At 45.2% G+C, this 23,326-nt stretch overlaps 1 protein-coding gene across 2 annotated transcripts in view; it reads left to right on the top strand.

Annotated features, from left to right (window-relative positions):
- Nucleotides 1–7,379: 7,379 nt before the first annotated feature.
- The window catches only part of NFXL1 (nuclear transcription factor, X-box binding like 1), a 123,113-nt gene continuing 107,166 nt past the window's right edge, over nucleotides 7,380–23,326 (top strand). The window contains exons 1-3 of one of the 2 annotated variants that reach the window (XM_068278535.1): nucleotides 7,380–7,578; nucleotides 17,226–17,447; nucleotides 20,306–20,479. In XM_068278535.1, coding sequence (XP_068134636.1) covers nucleotides 17,237–17,447; nucleotides 20,306–20,479 — 385 coding nt within the window. In that variant the 5' untranslated portion in view covers nucleotides 7,380–7,578; nucleotides 17,226–17,236. Of the gene's footprint in view, nucleotides 7,579–16,479; nucleotides 17,448–20,305; nucleotides 20,480–23,326 lie in introns of those variants that run through there. The other variant, XM_068278534.1, reaches the window with a different exon arrangement.

The following is a 23,326-nucleotide window of genomic DNA, read 5'->3' as shown; positions in this document are numbered from 1 at the left end:
ATCTAATGTGTAATCAACTGTATTAAAAAAATATCTAAAAAATGTAAGATGCCCTTAAAGGATACCAAAGCTGAATAAACCTACAGAAACGGGCATACACTGTCACCTGTCCTGATGCCTATCGCTCCCCCCTTTCTCCTCTCTACCTCTGCATCCTACCTAAATTCCCCTCCAGCAGCCTCTTTCGGATCGCCGGCACTACTGCGCAGGCGCTGGCTGGGCTGCGTGCGCCCCACAGTGCACACCCATCGACGGGAGCGGACCACGAATGTGTATAACGACCATGAAGAGGCTGCCGTTGGGGCACTTAGGAAGGAGAGTAGAACAGAAGAAACCTCCCCCCTCCCCCCCCCCCCCCCCCCCCCCGTTTAGGTTTATTCAGCTCTGGTATCCTTTAAGTCTTCCCCAACCCTTTATTCAGCTCTGGTATCCTTTAAGTCTTCCCCAACCCTGTCCTCAAGGCCCACCAACAGTGCATGTTTTCAGGAAACCACAAACATGTACAGGTGAGGTAATTAGTGTCTCAGCAGAGCTGATTAACTACTTCTGTGGATTTCCACAAAACATGCACAAAACATGGATTTCCACAAAACATGGGCCTTGAGGACAGGGTTGAGGAACACTGGTTTAAGGGCTCTTTCACATTAGACAACGCGTGCAGGAGCCGTTTCCTGCACACGTTGCATAGGCTGAGGCGTGTCGTCGGGAGATTGCGGTGCGAGGCTGAGTAGCAGCGGTAGTAATTAATTAACCCGACGGGAAAACGCCGATTCCCGACAATAAAATGCTCCCGGGTGTGTCGTACCGCAACGAGCAGCATGCAAATGGAATGGAGCAGCAAATGGAAAGTCCGGCACCAGCCGTGTATTCATCTATTTTACTTACTGTATGCATATGTTGGAAAGGTCGGCACCACCATAATGTAGTTAAAAGCTCTTTGTTGAGATATAGGTCTTTAAAATACTAACATCAAGTAGCAGCAAAAGTAAGCACAAAGGCACAGTGACAGCCCTGCTGTTTTTCGGGTGAAACCTTTTCTCAAGCTACGCTCGTGTGCATATACCAGTAACCAGAATAGTATAAACACAGATCTTAAATGTATTTAAGATTTCCAACATGTTGATCACTGTGACCCTGTTGGTACACTGGGTTGTTTGGGTCTTGACACACCATTGAATTGTGGTCCTTATCCTGGGGTGAAGAAGCCCTTAGTGAGTGCCAGTCTCACTCCCTTTGTGTGTACTTACTGTATGTATATGTTACGGCCAGAACCCGAAGTTTGGCCACTTCTAGTTCTGGCCGGCCACTTTCGGGTTCTGGCCGGCCAATGTGCGAAGTGGCCGCTGCGCTGCGGCCAATGTGAGGAATGGAATGATTCATATAACATGAATGTATCTTCTGGTCGCAGCGCAGCGGCCAAATGTATCGCAACCTAGTTCATTTAATGACATTAAGCCGGCGGCAATGAAACAGATGAAGCCGCCGGCTTTTGCTCTGCCTTTCTCTCCTTCTCTTACTATGGGCAGCCGGTGGGGACACGCGTGTCCCCTCCGGAGTCGTTCGTCGCGGCAGGGAAGCCTGCCGTTCTTGCAGAGCGGGTGCTGGCAGAAGCAATGTCTGCAGCCTCCCCGCTCTGCTTTCCCTGGCGCGACGAACGACTCTCCGGCTGCGTGTCCCCGCCGGCTGGCCATAAGAAAAGGAGAGAGAGGCGGGGGGGGGAGGAGAGAGAGGCAGAGCAAAAGCCGGCGGCTTCATCTGTTTCATTGCCGCCGGCTTAATGTCATTAAATTAACTAGGTTGCGATACATTTGGCCGCTGCGCTGCGGCCAGAAGATACATTCATTTTACATGAATCATTCCATTCCTCACATTGGCCGCAGCGCAGCGGCCACTTCGCGCATTGGCCGGCCAGAACCCGAAGTGCCCGGCCAGAACTAGAAGTGGCCAAACTTCGTGTTCTGGCCGTAACATATACATGAACAAGTATAATGTAATGTAACAGCAACGTTTTGGATCAGTCCTCCTTTCTCAAGCTACACCATGTTCACACAGGAAACAGGTGACTATAGCAAATACTTATACACACAATGGAAAACAAAACCACCAATGAGAAACCAGTTGTGGCTGTCTCTGAGAAAGCTTTCATTTAGTAGGTATAAATAGTGCTTTCTGATGCTGAATTGTAGTGATGGTACCACTTGTCTCCAGCCTGCTCACCAGTGTGATATGTACACATACACACAGCAGCTATGTACCGTATATGGATAGTCCCAGGCTAATGCATACTGGTGTACCCTCACACTGATTGTGCTGGTACACTTGCCCAGCCACTACAATATTACATTATGTACTAAAATGATGCCTCCTGGGAGACAATACTAACTGGGAAATGCAACCTTGAATAACATTTTCCTTTAAAAGAAACCCGAGGTGTGAGACCTATGGAAGCTGCCATATTTACTTCCTTTTAAACAATACAAAATACCTGGCAGTGCTGCTGATCTTTCTGGTCAGTAGGGTCTAAATCACACATCTGAAACAAACATGCAGCTAATATTGTCAGATTTGTCATAGACCTCTAATCTGCATGCTTGTTCAGGGTCTATGGCTTAACATATTAGAGGCAGAGGATCAGCAGGACAGCCAGGCAATCTGCATTATTTAAAAGTAAATAAACATGTCAGCCTTCATATCCCTTTAAGGCCCAGTGCACACCGAGCGGTTTTTGATGCGATCCGCCGGCCGCATCCGCCTGTCAAACCGCTCGCTTAATGTATCTCAATGAGATAGTGCACACCGGCAGTTTGAGGATTGTAGCAAACCGCAAACGTGCCTCCTGCTGCATGTTTGCGGTTTGCAGAAGTGTTTCTGCCTCTATGTAAAGTATAGGAAAAACGCAAACCGCTCTGAAAAACGCTACTTCAGAGCGGTTTGCCAGGCATTTTTGTTACAGTAGCTGTTCAGTAACAGCTTTTACTGTAACAATTTGTGTAATCTGCTACACAAAAACGCAGCCAAAACCGCTAGGTATGTTTAGAAATCCGCTCTAAACATGCCTAGAATCGCTCTGAAATCTGCTCCCAAAACCGCTAGTGTTTTGCAGATCTGCTAGCAGTTTTCGTGTGCACTGTTAATTTTGTGTTTCCTTGTGGTTCTGCCTTTTAGCACCCATGCTAGTTTCTGTGACACTTTTTTTTATTCTTCAAACACACTTTGCTGTGGATTGTGTGGCTTCAGCAAAATTTAGTTCATTATCCCTTCCTAAAATTTTCCCTGACAAAACTATGGGAACAGCATCATTTTGTCATTAGCACTACTTTGCTGTAAACACTAAGATCAAAGCAAAGCCTGAAATGATGAAAACACTTGAAAGATTTTAGGCTTAAAGTGAACCTGTCATGGTCTCTGTGGTTTGTAATCCAATCTTGCTGCTCAAGCCAGAGGGTTAGGAAGCCATTGCAAGTATCTTATTCTCGAGATTCTTCCCTGTATATTTTACAGACCACCAATATAAAGCAACTAAGATGGAGAAAACCTTCAGAAACAAGATAAAGGACAAAACCGTTAGTATAGTGTAGTAGTTCAGGAAAAGGGGTAAGGCTCCCTGCACACTGCATGTGATTCCGATTTGTAATCGTTTTTTACATCAGATTCCGATTTTTAATCGTTACTGCATGCTACGTTTTTTCCTCCGTTTTTCTTTTTGATTGCATTCAGGGAAAATCGGAATTGCAAATCGGAATCAAAAAACAGATTTGCAGTGTGTAGGGAGCCTAATAATGTGTGGTTCCATACTAACAAGGGTTAGGCAGGACACTATGCATAGTCTCTCTTTCAGAAAAATTTAATCTATGGATAAATAATCATAATAAAATCCCCTGAGGGGCTGTGCTGAAATAAACTACGAACTACTGAAGGTGCCCAGAAGGACAACATAATTAAAGAGCACCTGACTCAAGTAAGGCTATATAAGGTAAGCACAGAGGTATGCACCTACTGGAGCCAGCCACATACCTGTTTGTATTGTCTGTTCCTCTCTTGGTCCCCCTCCCCCTTCCTTCCTGGCCCCTGTAATCCCGGCTAAAGTGAGTTCTAAAGTCAGTAGAAAAGATCGATGGTCAGCCAGAATGCTCTTGGGAGAAGAATTCTGCATATGAAACAGCTTAGGCAAAGCCTCAATGGGAGAACAAGGCTACATACTGATTTACAGCCATATATATTGCTATAGGAAGTGTTTCTTATGCTCAAACCAAGATAATTAACGTAATAGTGTTTTTCCTGAATAAATTACTGTATATGTCCCTACAGATCCATTTTTAACAATGACTACAAGCCTGATGTGAGGAAGATAAACTGTCAAACTTGTAAACTTCCAGTGCCACCTTGCAGTAAGCTGTAAAAATAACATATGCTGACACAGTTTTAAGAATGATTTTATTACAATGACAAATGTGGGTTCAAAGCCACTTTTAAATTGTTTTGACTATCCTGATAACGTCATCACCGTAACTCACTGCACTATGTCAGCAACCGGGAAACTGGAAAGTTTTGATGTTGCCTCCTTGTGCTGTTAAAATCATGACTACACTTTATATGATGTCAAGTAGTAACTGTTAATACCCAACTGACAACATGGAATCCTGATTGCTGGTGTCAATTAGCACTTTTGCTGGCCATTGGGTGAAGACAAGCTCCAATTGTTAACTCACATAGGGATAAGCTAAAATTGTGTCAGGAATGTTCATTTGCAGGTGGTGAAATAGAACATTGTAGAGGCATTATCAGATATAGGAACTTTAATCAGTTAAACCAAGGCTGATTAATCTCCTTAGCGGTACCCCGAGTCAGGCTCGGACTGGAAATACGCAGCTCAGATCGGTAACCCCAAGCCTGACCCGTGGTAGCCACCAGGACGTATGCGCAGAGCCTGTGCGAAGCGGGCGTTTGTAACTCACCTCCGCCAGGATCCAGACACTGGCAGCCATTCTTCTCCCGGTCATCAGAAGCTATTGATCCCTCTGGTGAGATCGCTGTCTGTTGTCATGATGATAGACAACAATCTCACTGTAGGTGTAGAGTGGCACTCGGTGGATGGAGGGAGAATTGCAGCGCTGGATCCAGGGGAGGTGAGTAATATGCTGGGCTCAGGGGCGTAGCAATAGGGGGTGAAGAGGTAGCAACCGAATCGGAGCCCTGAAGGGCCCTCCCTCAACTACAGTATTAGCTCTCTATTGGTCCTGTGCTCATTATAATAATTTCTATAGATGCTTTGAATAGTGGTAATCACTAACAAACTGTTCTCCATCCGCCTCTTGCACCTCTGACACTGTAGTTGACATTGGCAGGTTTTGGTGCGCCGTATCAATGGTTATATATAGAGTGCTTGGGGGGCCCCATTGTAAAACTTGCATCGGGGCCCACAGCTCCTTAGCTACGCCACTGGCTGGGCTGCTGCAGATCTCTCTAGCAGCATGATTTTTTTTCTGCTTTCAGGGTCTGTATTAAAAATTTAGACCCTAAAATCCAGAAGTAATTAAAGCGCTAGGGAGGTTATTTGATCAGAAATCAGAACAATCTATTTGCCAATTTCTGGTTCAGCCTGCACAGATTCTAGTTATTACTATCAGAACCTCATGATTACCCTCCCTCGGAGTCCTTCCATTGCGCTGCGGTCGGCCCCGGTAAAGCCCAGTGGCGTCCCTACCATTGGGCGCAGGGGGGCCTGGTGCCCCGGGTGACTGACACTCAAGGGGGTGTCGCCACGACATCCCATGGAAGGGGAAGAGCAGCGCTAGAAGGAGGGGTGGGGACAGCAGCGAGGAGGGGGGGACAGATCCTACCTGAGTCCCCTCCTTCTGTCCCTCTTCCCCGCTGCCCGCCCGGAACCCCCCCCCCCCCCCCCCGGTGTTGAAATCCCTGCAGCCCACTGCGGGGACTGCCTCCTGGAGGAAGAGCAGGGCTACGGGAAGATGGCTGCCGAAGCCCTGCACTGGAGACTATTTGTGTCTCCAGTACAAGGCTTCGGGCGCCATATTCCCGTAGCCCTGCACTCTGTCTGTCAGCGCGAGAGATTTACACTGGCTGCAGGAGGATCGTCGCTGGAGGATCGTCGGGGAGCTCCGCGTCAGAGGCCGGCCAGGTGAGTGAATGTATTATTTTTTTTACAGGATTATTTTCTGGTGAACGCTCCCTGCATAACGATTTTTTTCTGGTGAATGCTGCCCACATAGCGATTATTTTCTGGTGAATGTTGCCCACATAGCGATTATTTTCTGGTGAATGCTGCCCACATAGCGATTATTTTCTGGTGAATGCTCCCTGCATAACGATTATTTTCTGGTGGATGCTGCGCACATAACAATTATTTTCTGGTGAATACTGCGCACATAACGATTATTTTCTGGTGAATGCTCACCACATAGCCATTATTTTCTATGCTGGTGAAATGCTGCCCACTTTACGATTTCTGGTGAAATGCTGCTCTCTTTACAATTATTTTATGGTGAAATGCTGCTCACTTTACGATAATTTTATGGTGAAATGCTGCCCACTTTACGATTATTTTCTGGTGAAATGCTGCCCACTTTACGATTATTTTCTGGTGAAATGCTGCCCACTTTACGATTTCTGGTGAAATGCTGCTCTCTTTACGATTATTTTATGGCGAAATGCTGCTCTCTTTACGATTATTTGCTGGTGAAATGCTGCCCACTTTACGATTATTTTCTGGTGAAATGCTGCCCACCTTATGATTTCTGGTGAAATGCTGCCCACTTTACTATACAGGGAGCACCTATACCTGGCATTACCCACCGTGGTGCGCTAAGTATGCCTCACTCACTCCTTTTTTTGGGGGGGGGGGGAGTTAGGAGGGGCTGGTGGTGTCTTATAATAACCAGCACCGGGTGTCAAACGCCCTAGGTACGCCACTGATAAAGCCCCTGAGCCAGTCGTTGACTACTGCGTATCCGCAGTGACAAGCTGTGCGGGTTCAGAATGCACTTTGCCGCCATGGAGGCGCACAGCCAGGGCTGTGCATGTGTAGTAGTCAGCAGCCACTGGGGCTGACAGCAGGAGAACGGAAAGGACCAGATGGCCACAGAGGGAGCCAGCGGATATAGGGGCTTAGGAAGCCCGGGTAAGTACAAAACCTTTTGTTGAATTTGTATCAGGTTTACTTCAAAATTCCAAAAGTGGTTTTAACGCCATTAAAATAAGGTAATGTACTGCACTTTATTTCCTGGAATTATTACACCTACAGGCTGCTCCTGATAGGAGTAGAAAGCTGCAGAGAGGCGGCGTGCGCGCGCAGCTCTGCTTCACTCTTCATCATCCATTCCTCTCCAGACATGACACGTCACCGCTACTGCGGGGCATGCTGGGAGTTCAGTACGGGGTGGCTGGGAGTTGTAGTTGTGTGTAACACGTTGCACTAGTGGAGTGAGAGCGCCGCGGTAAGCTGCATGCTGGGAGATGTAGTTCGCAGCACATCTCTGGCTGTGGATGGTCAGGCCGTACCGGGACAGGTAGATGATTTCCCGTCTGCAGCCGGGGCCGCGCAGTGACCGCTGTGGAGAGGTAATGTGTGCCGCATGCGGCGCTGTCTCCGGGCTACACGTGAGTGGCCTGGTGGCTGTGCTGGGAGGAGGGAAAGCGAGGAGACAGACAGGCTGCCTGTACCTATATATAGCGCACCGGCTGCTCTACTCCCAGCACATCCCACAGCTTCTGTCACTTACAGGGACAAGCTTGCATGGCTAGAGCTTCTAAAGGCAGACATAGATTGCATTATTAGTGATTTTATATTATATGTAATATAATGTTCCATTTTTGCATTCCACAGCACTTTATGATAAACAGTTCCTTGTCACTAGTAGTTCCTCCATGGGGCTCATGTCACTGGCAATTCCTCCATGGGGCTCATGTCACTGGCAGTTCCTCCATGGGGCTCATGTAACTAGCTGTTCCTCTATATGGGGCTCATGTCACTAGCTGTTCCTCTATGGGGCTTGCGTCACTGACTGTTCCTCCATGGGGCTCATGTCACTGACTGTTCCTCCATGTCGCTTCGAAACAGCAGGCTGTAGTTGCCTTCAGCTCAATCTTGTTATGTGATTTTATTGCACAAATAAAAGAGCTATCTTTTTCACTTTAGCGGTGCTGCTGATGCTTCCTTTTTGTTATTTTTTAACTTGATCAGCAACGAGTTCTAATCGGCTATAGCACGCTGGTCTCCAATTGGAGTGCTGGGTCAAACTGCTTTTTGCACCTTGTCAATAAAATGCCTAGTCAATAAAATGCCTAGTAAACCACCAGAAAGCAGGAAAATACTCAAAATAATTTTGATAGTAGTGTTTTGCTAACGTTTTCTTACACTTTTAAAGGTGTTCTCTGGGGGGTGTTGAAAAAAAAAACGGACACTTACCTGGGGCTTCTATCAGCCCCCTGTAGCTGTAATGTCCCACGCCGTCCTCCAACGATCCACCACTCCCCGCCGCCGGCCCTGGTCTAGCGCGGCATCCTATCCAACTGCGGCTGCGTGCGTGCGTCATCGGAAGCTTACTGCGCAGGCGCAGTACAAGAAAACTTCGTACGGTGGCTGCTCAGTAAGCTTACAATGACGCAAGCGGGAACGCACATTATTTGTCTTGTTAGACAAATAATTGCCCGGTGCGGGGAACGGCGGATCGGAGGACGGCATGGGACATTACAGCTACAGGAGGCTGATAGAAGCCCCAGGTAAGTGGCAAATTTTATTTTCAAACGCATATAGTGCAGCACTAACTTTTTTGGTGCGTGTGTGGGTGCGCCGTGTGATGTAAACAGCAGGGATTTCTTCCCCGCATGTTTACATTATGCGTGCGAGCCGCGATCGGCGGCTCGCACACTGTTCACGGAGACAGTCTCCGTGAACTAGCATGGAAAGGCCCCTCGATCGAGCGGCCGTTTCCATGCTATACCACTAACGACCCGCCGACGCCTATCGGCGTTAGGCGGTCGTTAAGTGGTTAAGTAAAAAGAGTTTTATTAACCGTTCTAATAAATACAAAAGACATAGCCTAGCCTTCTCATTAACCTTTTCCGGACCGCCTCTATGAGATCCTACGCCGCACTTGTGGCTGTTCTAGCCTGATGCGGCGTAGGATCTACGCCGGCCCACAATTTCCGCTCCCGACGCGATCGTGCGCACCCGGAGGGGGAGATTAAGCTGTCATATGACAGCCGACATCTCCCCCGAGTGATCACCAGCCATCGCGTATGGCTGCTGATCACATGATCACTACGATCGCCGTCGGATCATAGTGATCAGTTTGACAGCTGCGGCGGCAGGGGGGGGAAGAAGAGGATCCACTCACCTCCCTGCCGTTCCAGCTTTGGCCGGCATCTCCGCTCCGTCTGACGTCAGGGCCGGGTCCCGGCTTGATGACGTCATCAAGCCGCGACCCGGAACTGATCGTCAGACAGAACAGAGATGCCGGCTGGAGAAGAGGGTTCCGTGTGGCTCATCGCTGGAGCCTGGAAGGTAAGTGAAGGCTGCTGGCAGAAGGGGGGGCCCAGGCCACCATGGGGGGACACAAATCCAGGCAGCCACAGACGGGATCCGGCCGCCTGACCCCCCCCAAACGCGTGCACCCCCTTCCCGCGCAAAATGCCTGGTCCTTAAGGTGGGGGTAGGTGGCCGGTCCCGAAAAGGTTAAAGTGGATCCGAGATGAACTTTTACTCATTGCATAATTGTTTTCCTTTCCTGTAGTTTATAGGGCATTCCTCAAGCCAAATACTTTTTTGTTTTTGTTTTAATACTCTAATTACCTATAAACTAAACAAGCCACGCCCACAGGTTTTCAGAGAGCCAAGGCACTTTCAGACAGTAGCAAGGGCTCATGGGAGCTCAGTCTGGGCAGAAGGAGTGCGAGGTATTACTAACCAGAGATTTCAGAGGCAGAGAGGAGGAGGGGGGATTTGTTTTTTTTTTTACTCAAGATGCAGATAAGCCTGCCTCTGTGTAATGTTCATAAACAACATGGCTGTTGTTATTGTATCACAGGTAGAAATAATCATATTCTATTAAAGCTGTTTGCAGCTAGATTTGCTGTGTAAACTATCTAAACTTTAGATAAGATATATAGACAAGTTACTTGTTATAGTTAGTTTTTCATCTCGGATCCACTTTAAAGAGAATCTGTATTGTTAAAATCGCACAAAAGTAAACATACCAGTGCGTTAGGGGACATCTCCTATTACCCTCTGTCACAATTTCGCCGCTCCCCGCCGCATTAAAAGTGGTTAAAAACAGTTTTAAAAAGTTTGTTTATAAACAAACAAAATGGCCACCAAAACAGGAAGTAGGTTGATGTACAGTATGTCCACACATACAAAATACATCCATACACAAGCAGGCTGTATACAGCATTCCTTTTGAATCTCGAGATCATTTGTGTGTTTCTTTCCCCCTGCAGCTCTCACCCGCTGAAGTGACAGGCTGTTTCTTCCTGCAGAGTGCAGACAGCTCTGCCCGTCTGTAATTCCTCAGTATGTGAAAGCCCAGCCAGCTCAGAGGACGATTTATCCAGCTTGTAAAAGATAATAGAGCAGAGAGAAGCTGCCCTAATCTAAATAACACACAGGCAGTGTGCATAGAGGGGCCTGGAGAGGGGTGTGCATCACAGAACCACACCACTGAAGAACTTGGCAGCCTTCCAGACACAGGACGACAAGTCCGACAGGGGAAAGATAAGCTGATTTATTACAAAGATGGTGATAGTAGAAAGTGCTGCAGTAAGCAAGAGCACATTAGAATAGGTTTTAGAACTTGTAGGATGGTAGAAAACAGGATGAAATTTTTGTTACGGAGTCTCTTTAAAACTAAAGAGAAATACAGAACACACAGCTGGGAATTACAAAGTGGCAAGAAACATTCCATGCTGCATAGGATTCAGTAACGGAGGTAGCAGACCGTATACAATGTACAAAGTACACAGCATGCTTGTAGTGTGGATTCCTTCCTCAGGAGTGCAGTGCCCAGAACACAACACAGTATTATACACTCTTCTCTCTAGAGACCCAGGAAGTAATTATAGGTTGCTACATTGGCTCTAACATGATCATGTAATAATGTAACTCTCTGAGGAAGCTGCTCTCACAGAAGATCACACAAATATATCTGTACTGTTACATTGTAATGCTGTTGCCAGTTTTCCAAATAGTAACAAGGTATCTTTTGCAATTAAGAAGGAACTATACTGAAAATAACTTACCGTATTTTCCGTAATACAAATGGGGAGAAACAGTCACTACGTCTTGCATTCAAATTACAGGCGGTCCCCAACTTACAAAGGCCCACTGATATGATCCACCGCGATGTTAGGGACTCTCTGTGTTGTCCCCATGTCTTCCTCTGCTCCCCCTGTGTCCTCCTCCGCTTCCTGTGTATAGATAAAAGCAGAGTGTCTCTCACCTCATCCATTGGAGCCTGCGACGATCAGAGACCTGTCTTCTCCCTCACTGCTCCCCTAGTGCTGGTTGCATGCAATGGCGCAATGAACAAGCCAGCACTAGGGGAGCAGTGAGGGAGAAGAGAGGTTTCTGATCTTCACTGGCTACAATGGATGTGGTGAGAGATGCGTTTCCGCTGCTTTTAACTATGCATGGGGAGTGGAGGACACAAGTGGGGCAGTGGACACAGAAGGGCATGATGGGGAGAAAACCTTTACAAGACGACCCTGGACCATGAATGCACTAAGTTTAGTGCTGTATATTTTGGCGCACCTTTTCCTCTCCAACACTTTGGGGGAAAAGTCAGTGCATCTTGTATTCTGAAGATACGGAATAAGGCCGGTTTTACATTAGCAGCCTGTGTCTTAGTTGAGGTGCTATTGGATGATCGCACCTCAACACTAAAAACAGACTTTGCAGATAGTGGCGGTAATGTAACAGTGAGGGCCCATTCACACGAGTGTTTTGCCGCGATTTTGGCAAAACGCTCAAACGCTAGTGCTTTTTAAAAGCGCTAGTGTAATAAAACTCTATGGGCCCGTTCTTACTTGGGCGATTTGCACAAATCGCCCAAAAACGCAAAATGCAAACACGTTGCCTTCAGGCGATTTCCCGGCGATTGCGTTTCAGTGCTATAGAAGCGCTAAACGTGAACTCGGAAAAATCACGTTCAGTAGTTTTTCTCCGCATGAAATCACGGAAAAATCACTCCTGCAAAACGCCAGCAAAAATTTTGTGTTTCTAAGTGTGAATGGGGCCTTAGAAGTGAGGCTCTGTAGCTCTTAATTCCTCTGGCGGAAACCCAAATTGCAAAGATATGTATTGAAAAAATACACTTCAACGCATGCGCAACACGCATGCGAAAACCGTTTTAAATATCTGTGGCACCATTGATTTACAACTTCCGGTCAACACACGTCACCACGAATTTTGATTTATAGTGCGCTGATGCTTTCGCATCAGATGTGATACTTCTGGAGCACCGCATTGCACCACATCGGGTATGAAATGTCCCATAGACTTTCATTGCTGTAGCGGTCTGCTGAAAGTAACGCAACACAATGAAAATTTTCTAGTATGAGGTAGTGTAGTGTTAGTGTATAGTGCAGTGTAGTGCACGACCGCTAGCCGTAGTGTTAGCTGGTGTAGTGATGGAAGTGCAGTATAGTTTAGTGCAGTGTATTGCTGCGTAGCTTATTTGGTAGGGCAGCAGGGATGTGTATAGTGTTGCTGGTGGGGGCAGCAGGGATTAGTGTAGCTGGCCAGATGCCCCTGCACCATAGACGCACCAGGTTTATTTTTTTTTTAATTTTTTTTCCTCCGTTTTTTTTGTCCTAGTTTTTGGTTGAGTCCCCCAACTCTGTCCTCAAGTCCCACCAGCAGTACATGTTTTGTAGAAAACCACAAACATGCACAGGTGAAGTAATTAGTGTCTCACCAGAGCTAATTAACTACCTCTATGGATTTCTACAAAACATGCACTGTTGGTGGGCCCTGAGGAGAGGGTTGGGGTACACTGCTCTAAACCAGGGCTGTGGAGTTGGAGTCGGAGCAATTTTGGGTACCTGGATCCGGAGTTAGAATTTGAGTCGGTGGTTTCATAAACTGAGGAGTGGGAGTCGGATGATTTTAGTACCAAATTCACAGCCCCTGGCAAGTATTAGACTAAGGAGTCGGAGTGAAGGAGTCGGAGCCATTTTGGGTGCCTGGAGTTGGAGTTGGTGGTTTCATAACCTGAGGAGTCAGAGTTGGAGTCGGATGATTTTTGTACTGACTCCACAACCCTGCTCCAGACCTTGGTGCATCTTATAATCAAGAAACCTCTTATAATCTGAAAAATATGGTAATGACCGTATATACTCTGATATAAGTCGACTTCTTGTATAAGTCGACCCATATATTTGACCACCTTAAGCTGGAATTTTTTTGATAACTCAATTATAAGTCAGCGCAGGAAAGTAGTAAAGGGTTTCATCATTATGAGTTTTTATTTATGCAGTACATGAAGCAAGATACCTGGAGCAATTGACCCCCTCATGATCCCCATGCACCTTGTGCTACTGTTATTGTGTTAATACACATTAATTAACAGAAGCACAGTGTGGGGAAGAAGCTTTGCCTGTGAGACTATAAGGGGTTAATTGCGTAGTTCAGTATTTAGTAATGGGTAAAAGTGCCCTTCTGTCCGTGGACTCATCTTTTCCTGGCGGCCTTCACTACCTCTCTGCTCTTAGTGGCGCGATGCAGTAACTGCTCTCCCCAGCCGTCCCAGCTACAGATGAGTAAAAGTGCCCTGCTGTCTGTGGGCTCACCTGACAGCCTGCTCACCGATCTCCCTGATCACTGCCAGTGTCGCTGGTTGCGGGATAACTCCTGGCTGCCTGATCGCCGCTGGTGTCATTTCCTCTGATGTTGCTCATGACACATTTCCCGCTATTAGCATCCGCCTTGCCACCCCGAACTTTCCTGAATTGCTGGACATGTGTAGCATTCTCTGCTCCTTCCTTTGCCGGAACTGTCAGCGCTAAGACCACCAGGAGCGCAACAATGATCAGGGCGGCCAAGAGGATGCTAATAATGGGAAAACTGTAATCGGGAGCAACATCACAGGACATTACACCAGCGGTGAACCCGCAACCAGCAACACCAGCGGTGATCGGGGAGATCGGTGAGCAGGCTGTCAGGTGAGCCCACAGACAGCAGGGCACTTTTACTCATCTGCAGCCGGGGCGGCTGGGGAGATCAGAGAACGGGGCGGCCGGGGAGAAAAATTGCGTTGGTCAGAACGGAGAACCTTTTATATAGGCTATAAGTCAGAAATTTAGGTATTACCTGAAAATAAGTCGACCCCTTACTTTGCTTAAAAAAAATCTGACCTAAATTTCTCGACTTATAGCCGAGTATATACGGTAATAAAAGTGATTTTTTTTTTTTTTTTTTTTTTTTTTAACAATATTACGTTATGATTAACCCATTGTAAAATCAAAATCGGTCGCATTGTTGATCGGGTATGCTCTTGGTGGCACAGATTTTTATCTGATTAGATAATTATCGAATCAGATGGTTGATCGGCCGCAAAGTCTAGTAATGTATGGACACCTTTACACTGCACTCTGCGCTGCTCTGTCTGCGGGTGGTAAGAGGGAGGAGGAGTACCCCCATAAACCCCTAAGATCACTGGGCTATTGTTGTTCCCTTGCAGACTGTCATCTGGAATGACTACATTTTGGGCTTCAAATATTTGATTGTAGCGGATTACTGCAAGATTTAGTAGATGCGCTATGAAAACATCCTGAACATGTCGGCTGTTCTCTCTAGGTTGTAAGTCTGCATAACTTGTATAAACAAAGAAGTAACAAATTGCTGTTTGCTCTGTGTACAAACATGTTATTTCCTAACTTTGATATAATGTGGCTGGAGTGAAGTGCTTGTCTGTAGGCGGTATACTTTTGTGGTTCACTTAGGGCCAATTCTATATATTTTTTGGGTGCCCAAGGCAGGATAATTTACTGTCATCCCCTCCCAAACCTCCAAAAGTTAAAACAAGACCACAACAGCATATTTAGAATAAAAAAAAAATCATTTAAAAGTAAAATTACATATAAATTTAGTGTCCTTTTGATAACTTGCCCACCTTTTGATAGTTTGGGGCCCCATTCAGCTTGGGGGGGGGCAAGCCAGTTACAGCCAGCCAATCACTATTTGGCTTCCATCGCCTGTCACGTGACAGGAATGGAATTTGTATAGGGATTGGCTGGCTGCACGGCACTTGTATGCTGAAAGGACGTGAAGAGGACCTGTATTGCCGCCAAGAGCAGGTAACGTATAATGTTCCACTGCCACGCACATACCCACATGACCGGGCCCTTAAGTGATGTCAGTTTTTGCGCCCGTGCCTGATGAAGACCTAAAACTAATGGTGGCCACAAATTACTTGTTTCTTTCAATAGATTAGACATTAGATTTGATATAATCATACCATTGCAATATCAAATATATATATATATATGTTCTGGAAGATATTGATTACCAGTTCCGCCACTGTATGAGCTCTTTAAATTTACCTCTCCCTTGAGCCAGACAGACACTAACTTTAACCTTCTTAAAGAGAATCTGTATTGTTAAAATCGCACAAAAGTAAACATACCAGTGCGTTAGGGGACATCTCCTATTACCCTCTGTCACAATTTTGCCGCTCCGCGCCGCATTAAAAGTGGTTAAAAACAGTTTTAAAAAGTTTGTTTATAAACAAACAAAATGGCCACCAAAACAGGAAGTAGGTTGATGTACAGTATGCCCACACATAGAAAATACATCCATACACAAGCAGGCTGTATACACCCTTCCTTTTGAATCTCAAGAGATCATTGTGTGTTTCTTTCCCCCTGCAGCTATCTTCCACTGAAGTGTCAGGCTGTTTCTTCCTGCAGAGTGCAGACAGCTGTGCCTGTATGTAATTCCTCAGTATGTGAAAGCCCAGCCAGCTCAGAGGAGGATTTATCCAGCTTGTAAAAGATAAGAGAGAAGAGAAAAGCTGCTCTAATCCTAAATATCACACAGGCAGTGTGCAGAGAGGGGCCTGGAAGGGGAAGTTCATAGCAGAACCACAACACTGAAGAACTTGGCAGCCTTCCAGACACAGGCCTGACAAGTCTGACAAGAGAGAGATAAGTTGATTTATTACAGAGATGGTGATAGTAAAACGTGCTGCAGTAAGCCAGAACACATTAGAATAGCTTTTGGAACTTGTAGGATGATAAAAAAACAGGATGCAATTTTTGTTACGGAGTCTCTTTAAAGTGGACCCAAATTAAAAATACAAGATTTCAGAATTAAAATGTATTTTCTAAATTATAATAATAAATAGCAGCCTTTTTTCAGCTGCATGATGACAAATATAAAATATTTTACATTTATTGGAGAAACCCCTCCCTTCCTTTCAAATTGCCGGGTCTAGAATCCGGCAAAATGCTGGAGTAGGTGGTGTCCAGCAATGGAGGAATTGCTAATGGCTGCCACCTGTATAACCCTAGTTATGGAAAGAGAAGGGTGAAAATCGTGCACTGAAATGCTCATAGGCTTGAAGGAGTGTTTATTTATCTTTGTATGTGTCAGAGTAGTGCAACTAAATATTTTGAATTAAAAAAATGTTTGATTTGGGTCCGCTTTAAACGCTGTTAATGCAAATCTCCTGAATAAATTGCTCACCCTCATCTAAACCACCGCATTCACCCAATCACCTAGCCCTAAGCAGTACTCCTGGCTTGACCTTATTTTAGCCCTCCCAACTCCCAAGACCCCAACACTAACTTCCCAAAACACTAAGCTTTTGACCTGTTCCCTCTGGGATTCTGAATGCTGTCACATGCTACAGTTGGGGACAAACTGAAGTAAGCAGACCAGTGGTGCCAGGCAGGCCAGCACCACTGTTTAGCATTACTTTGTTCCTGCTCAGTGTCCAGTCAGCAGCAGTTGCACAGTGAATGGGTGCAACCCACACTCTTGTCATGAGGGGGCACCCTTTGGATTTGCCTAGGTGGCCTATCCATAGAAATGGTCTGAGTTGGCTGTTAATAAATTTGCTAAATGGGTGAGTGAAGCATGAGTTAATTGGCATTGATTCTTTGTATAGGCCATGTAAAGCACACATTTCTTATGTTCATCGTTCATACTTTGTTCAGAAGTGTACAGTGTAATGTTTTTGTTTTAGAACTGCTATCCTTTATTGCAGTTTTCAGAGAAATGGATGCTCCTTGGCGCCAGGGTGGCAGAGGACGAGCCAGAGGGCGAGGTAATGGGCTGAATGGAGCTCCAGGACTGCCACCTGCCAGAAATGCTGCCAATGCAGCAAGAGAAGGAAGTAGTGTCCCCAGACCAGGCGCTGGACGAGGGAATGTCACATATGCATCTGTAAGCAAGCCCCTGAATGCAAGTGCCGCCCGTGACATCAGCGGTAAGTAGCAATGCGGTCCAAGGAGTGCTAGTAATCTACACTACACCTATGAGAGGCTTCCACTGTGCGGACTGAAAGGAGTGTCCTCAAGAAAATAATGTATACTTTATCAAAGTATCATATCATTCCAAAACATTTGGCATTTTTTTTAAATTGTTTGCAATGATGCCACTTGAAACTGATCAAATGCTGGCAAAGAAAACCACACACATCTGGTAATTAGATCAGTAGCATTTACAACATTTTCCTCTCTCAACTTGAATAGAAACAAATATTTTTGAAATATTTGAATTTCAATCAGTTTGATAAAAAGATGAAATCATCTAAATGCCACTGAAATGCTTCCTACTTTGGAAATGTTATTTGTGTAGTAACGTGCCACATCTCTGATACATACAGACTTGGGGCCTGCACACACTGCTGCGCTTGCGATTTAAAATCGCATGCGAACCACTTCACAGATTCTGTACAGTATATCTACTCCCCTTTAAACCTCATTTATACGCCCAGGGGAGTAAATATACGTACCCCCACTGCCACCACCGCTGTCCGCTCTCCCACTCACTCGTGCGCTCGTTCACGTCGCCGCCCGCTCGCCTGGAAATCAATGAACGGGAAAGCAATTCCCATTCATTTATCTAAGTCCCCGTACCAATGATCGGCAGAAGCCGCGCGATCATTCTAAAAAATAAGTTTCCCATCCTCAGTACACTTCCTGTAAGCGTACTTATTTCTCTTACAGGACACATTATAGAGACTCTGTAACAAAATGTTCAGCCTTATGTCTTCTATCCTATAAGTTCCTATGCCTGATCTAATGTGGTCTGGATTACTGCAGCCATCCCTAGTTGCACAGTGGCTTTATTATCTCTGTTATATGATCTAATATTCTTTACTCTGACAGCTTTGTCAGACTCAGGCAGGAATGTGCAGCCCGGCTTGTGATAGGATAGAAGCTATACACACCCTCTCCACGCCCCCCTGCAGGCTCTGTGTGAGTCGCAGGCTGAGCTGCTCTCAGCCTATCACATGCTGGTTAGAGGCCATGTCTTTTGTTTGTAAACACTACCTAAAACTGGCAATTACAAGCCAGGATTGCAGCAGGGAGTGGCAGAAACAGCACAGAGGGGCCCAGGAGAACATAATGAATAGAATGGTATGCTTTTTATTGTAAGCATTAAAAAAAAAAAAAAAAGTTTTCTTAGGGACTGAACTTTTTTTTTAAATATTTATGTAAGAGGGTATATTACTGTTACGTTATAAATGATGGGCTGGTTATTAGGAATGGACGCAAAACTGAAAAAATGCACCTTTATTTCCAAATAAAATGGGGATATAATTTAAACGGTGTAATAACCAGTACAAATGGGCAAATACATTATGTGGATTTTAATTATGGTAGCATGCATTATTTAAAAATTATAATGGCCGAAATCTGAAAAATAAGGACTTTTTTCCACTTTTTTCTTATTTTCCCATTAAAAAAAATTTAGAATAAAATAATTCTTAGCATAATGTACCACCCAAAGAAAGTGTAATTGGTGACGAAAAAAACAAGATATAGTTCATTTCATTGTGATACGTAGAGATAAAGTTATTGGCAAATGAATGGAAGGAGAGCTGAAAGGGGAAAATTGCTCTGGTGCTCAAGGGGTAAAACTCCTCAGTTGTGAAGTGGTTAACAGCAAAGCCTTTATGAAAATAGAAAAATCGCATTGCACCTGTGTGTACAGGTCATCATGATTTTCATGATTTTTCAAAAGACCTTGCGGTTTTAAAAATGCAGCGCAAGCGCAGCAGTGTGTACAGGCCCTTGCACTGCTTTCTGCCGTCCTTTATAAAAGAATCAGAAAGGGTTATAATTTGCTTTTATGCTGCTTGTATTCGCACTGGATTACGGTCCTGTACACACTGGTTGTGTTGCGCTGTGATTTAAAATCACATGCAATCTTTAATCGCAAAGCCTTCATGAAAATAAAAAAAATTCCATCGCACCACTGTGTACAGGTCATTACAATTTTCATGATTTTTCCTTGCGTTTTTAAAAATGCAGCGCAACGCAGCCAGTGTGTATAGGCCCTTAGTCTGGTTACTTCCTCTCATGTGTGACAATACAGGAAGCAAGGGGGTGTTTTTCAGGGTGTAGTTAGAATATGACAGTGTTTCTAATCCTAAAAATTTCCGCTAAGTAAATGTTTTGCTTTGCCTGTCCAAATGGAGAGAATTCATTGCTTTCTGTGTTTGGTGACAGAAAAAAAAAAGTAAAATGTTCCCCAATGAGAACCCAGATGGCAATACACCAGTGTACCTCGGGGTCTTTAGATTTGTGAATGGTGGACACAATTTGATTAGTCTTTGGGGTTTTGAAGCTGCATACGCATATCACCTGATTGATGGTTAACATAACACTTATTTAGCAATTACTACACGACTGAATTGACATACCCAGAATTTACAGCCTGACTGTGATCTGGGGGACATTTCAGTTGGCCAGATTCTGTTCTCTTTCAGAAATAATGGAGATTCTTCTGACGACAGTCTGGTGACCAGTTGTTTCAGGGGAGCAGCGAGTCTGCTTGGTGTGACTTGCACCAGAGATTTGAGATTCTTTTAAACCAGTACCTGTGGTATATTGGGTCATTAAGTTTACAAATACTATTTAGGGAGACAAATGACTTTTAACATATACACCAGATTGGACAACCTTTCTTGTGTGGCTGTTTTCATCTTTTGAATATTAGGACTGATTTTATAGACAAGATATGGGTATATATGATGAAATGCAGTCTGACCTGCTGGTTTGCTTTACCTTGACAGATTATTGCATTATACATGTGTTTTTGTGCTTTTCCTTTAAGTGGATGTCTCCAAGAAAAAGTTTGAAGAGATTCAGAAAGCCAATCAAGCCGTGGTAAGAAAGCTTGCAGAAGACAACTATAGCTCATCAGATGAAGATGATGATGGAGATGAAGACGAGGGAAAGCATAAAAAAATATTAGATCTAACCTTCACCACTTACGCTAATCAAGCAGGTAAAAAAATGTTTTTCTTCTTTGGAGTCCATGAAAACGCAGATCAATACATTTTCCTTTGTATTTAGGGGTTTGGGCGCTAGTCTAGTTTAGGGTTCCCAGCAGGAAACCTCATATGGAAAACTAAAGTGATTGGTTTGGAACGGCACCCTCTCAACTGCTAGGTTTCCAATAGGTTGTAATAAACTATGCCCACATGATTTGGCCAATCGTACTACTTTGTGCTGTAAAAAGGCACTGTGTCAAAAAAAAAAAAAAAAAACAGAAGAAGGCTGCAATATTTCTGATAAATTAATGCTGATTCATGTGCCTTTGCAGGGGTTGCTGGGTTATTTAGCCTCCATGCATAAGTCCTTGTCTAACAAGACACAAAACATTAATTTTGCACTTTTCTCTTGATGTTCAAAGCACCAGAGCTGTAACCAGTAGGAGGCGCTCTATAAGCAGTAGCAGTGTTAGGGAGTCTAGCCCAAGGGCTTCTTGCTTTAAGAGACACTGAAGCGAGACTAAATCTCGCTTCAGCTCTCATATATAGCAGGGGCACGTGTGCCCCTGCTAAAACGCCGCTATCGCGCGGCTGCACGAGGGTCCCTTCACCCCCAACCCACCCCCCCCCCCCCCGCAAAAGTTGGTCGTAGGATTTGTCTTCCTGGAGGCAAGGGCTAACGGCTGCAGCCCTGCCTCCAGTCGCGTCTATCAGACGCGCATCGCCGCCTCTCCTCCGCCCCTCTCAGTGTAGGAAGACTGAGAGGGGCGGGGGAGAGGTGGAGATACGCACTGACAGACGCGCGTGGGGCAGGGCTGCGGCGGTTAGCCCTGCCCCAATGCGGAAGCGCTCCCCCGCATTACGGAGGGGATTTGGAGGGACAGGGACCCCCGTTAAGCCGCGGGACAGCGGCGTTTTAGCAGGGGCACACGTGCCCCTGCTATATATGAGGTCTGAAGCGAGATCTATTCTCGCTTCAGACTCTCTTTAATAGGTGCTGGTTTACTGAACAGGAAGAGCCGAGATCGTACCCTGGTTTCCTGTGTCAGATCCTTTAAAGTAAAGTGACGACCAAAGTAAAATATTTGATACTTACCCAGGGCTTCATCCGGCCCCATGAGCACCTCACCACCCTCCCGAGTGCCTCCGTTCGCATGGCATCAGTCCCGGTAAAATGGACAAGAGAGGACACGCCTGCACAGAAGAGCCGAATGGCACGACTGAACCAGATTACCGGGACCGATAGCCAGAAAACGGAGGCACTCTGGAGGACGATGAGGGACTCAGTGGTGTTTATTGGCTGGAGGAAGCCCCGGCTAAGTATAAATTCTTTTACTTTGGTCGTCTCGGGTACAGTTTAATCCGTACACTGCTGCCATTTCTATATACTGCATTCACCAAGTTGCTGTGCTTGTGCTTGGAGACTGGATCTTTGGGATGTACAAATTTCTGTATGTTTGGGGTTGTTGTTGAATAATATCAATATATGATGCTCGTTGAAAGTCCACCACTCCAGCCACATACAGTATGCCTAGCCTGGATGATGTTTTTGTTAAAGGGGTTCTTCCGCGAAATAGGAAAAAAATAAAAAGTGGTTTATTTATAAACTATTAAAAATCCTCTTCAAATAGTGCGAAAAGTGTTTTTTAAAAATGAATAGTTTCATCAAAGTAACACCTAATGTAATCAGTGACGGATGACGCCAGGGAGGCTAATCCATTTGTTAGGGGTGTTTTTTTTTGTACTATAATATCACAAACATAACTGCTGCGTACCTAGTTGACAGTTCTGTAGTCCATTGCTGTCAGGAATGGCTCTTACAATTAGAATAACGGCTGTTATCTCCCGGAGCTCTGCGCAGTTATTTATTTTAGTTTCACGGAGGGAGAGAGAGGACCCCGGAGCAATGAATCAGGCAGAGGGAGATCAGCTGATCAGTGAGAACGTAGGGTGTCTATGCAGAATCCTCTAGCGAGTGATCTCTTTGTCGCTGCAAGATTTATTGGTTTGTGTTGAGTTCTCCAGGCAGCTAAAAGTTAATAAGAAAACACAAACCCATAAATCTTGCAGCGACAAAGAGATCACTCGCTTTCAGGAGATAAAGAGGATTCTGCATACACGCCGTAGTCTGGTTGCCGGGCAATGACGTCAACAAATTACGTTCTCACTGATCAGCTGATCTCCCTCTGCCTGATTCATTGCTCCGGGGTCCTCTCTCTCCCTCCCTGAAACTAAAATAAATAACTGCGCAGAGCTCCGGGAGATAACAGCCGTTATTCTAATTGTAAGAGCCATTCCTGACAGCAACGGACTACAGAACTGTCAACTAGGTACGCAGCAGTTATGTTTGTGATATTATAGTACAAAAAAAAAACCCCTAACAAATGGATTAGCCTCCCTGGCCGACATCTGTCACTGATTACATTACGTGTTACTTTGATGAAACTATTCATTTTTTAAAAACACTTTTCGCACTATTTGAAGAGGATTTTTAATAGTTTATAAATAAACCACTTTTTATTTTTTTTCTATTTCGCGGAAGAACCCCTTTAAAGCATGACATGTTGCATCACAATTAAGTCATCACTGGAAGTGGTTGACAGCCAAACATCGATGGAGGCCCAACTTCTATGGTTTAAATTACTTTTCTTTCACTTCCTGGCAGCCCTCAAAATGATGGGAATTAGCTCTGTGTTAGAATATTTACATTCCAGGAACAGCTCCTGGGCAGTTGAAAGAGCATGTTGATTAAAGTATAATTGCATTTTATAAGAGAGAGACTTCTGATGTATTGCCAAAGTGTAAATATAGCTGCATATCCATTTCCATTACAAATGCTGCTTCTAATTTTCCTCTCGCGG

This window comes from Hyperolius riggenbachi, chromosome 1, assembly GCF_040937935.1.
Source record: "Hyperolius riggenbachi isolate aHypRig1 chromosome 1, aHypRig1.pri, whole genome shotgun sequence".
In the NCBI taxonomy this organism is placed as follows: Eukaryota; Metazoa; Chordata; class Amphibia; order Anura; family Hyperoliidae; genus Hyperolius; species Hyperolius riggenbachi.
The sequence above is the reverse complement of the archived record's forward strand: the minus strand, read 5'-3'. Positions and strand labels throughout refer to the sequence as shown.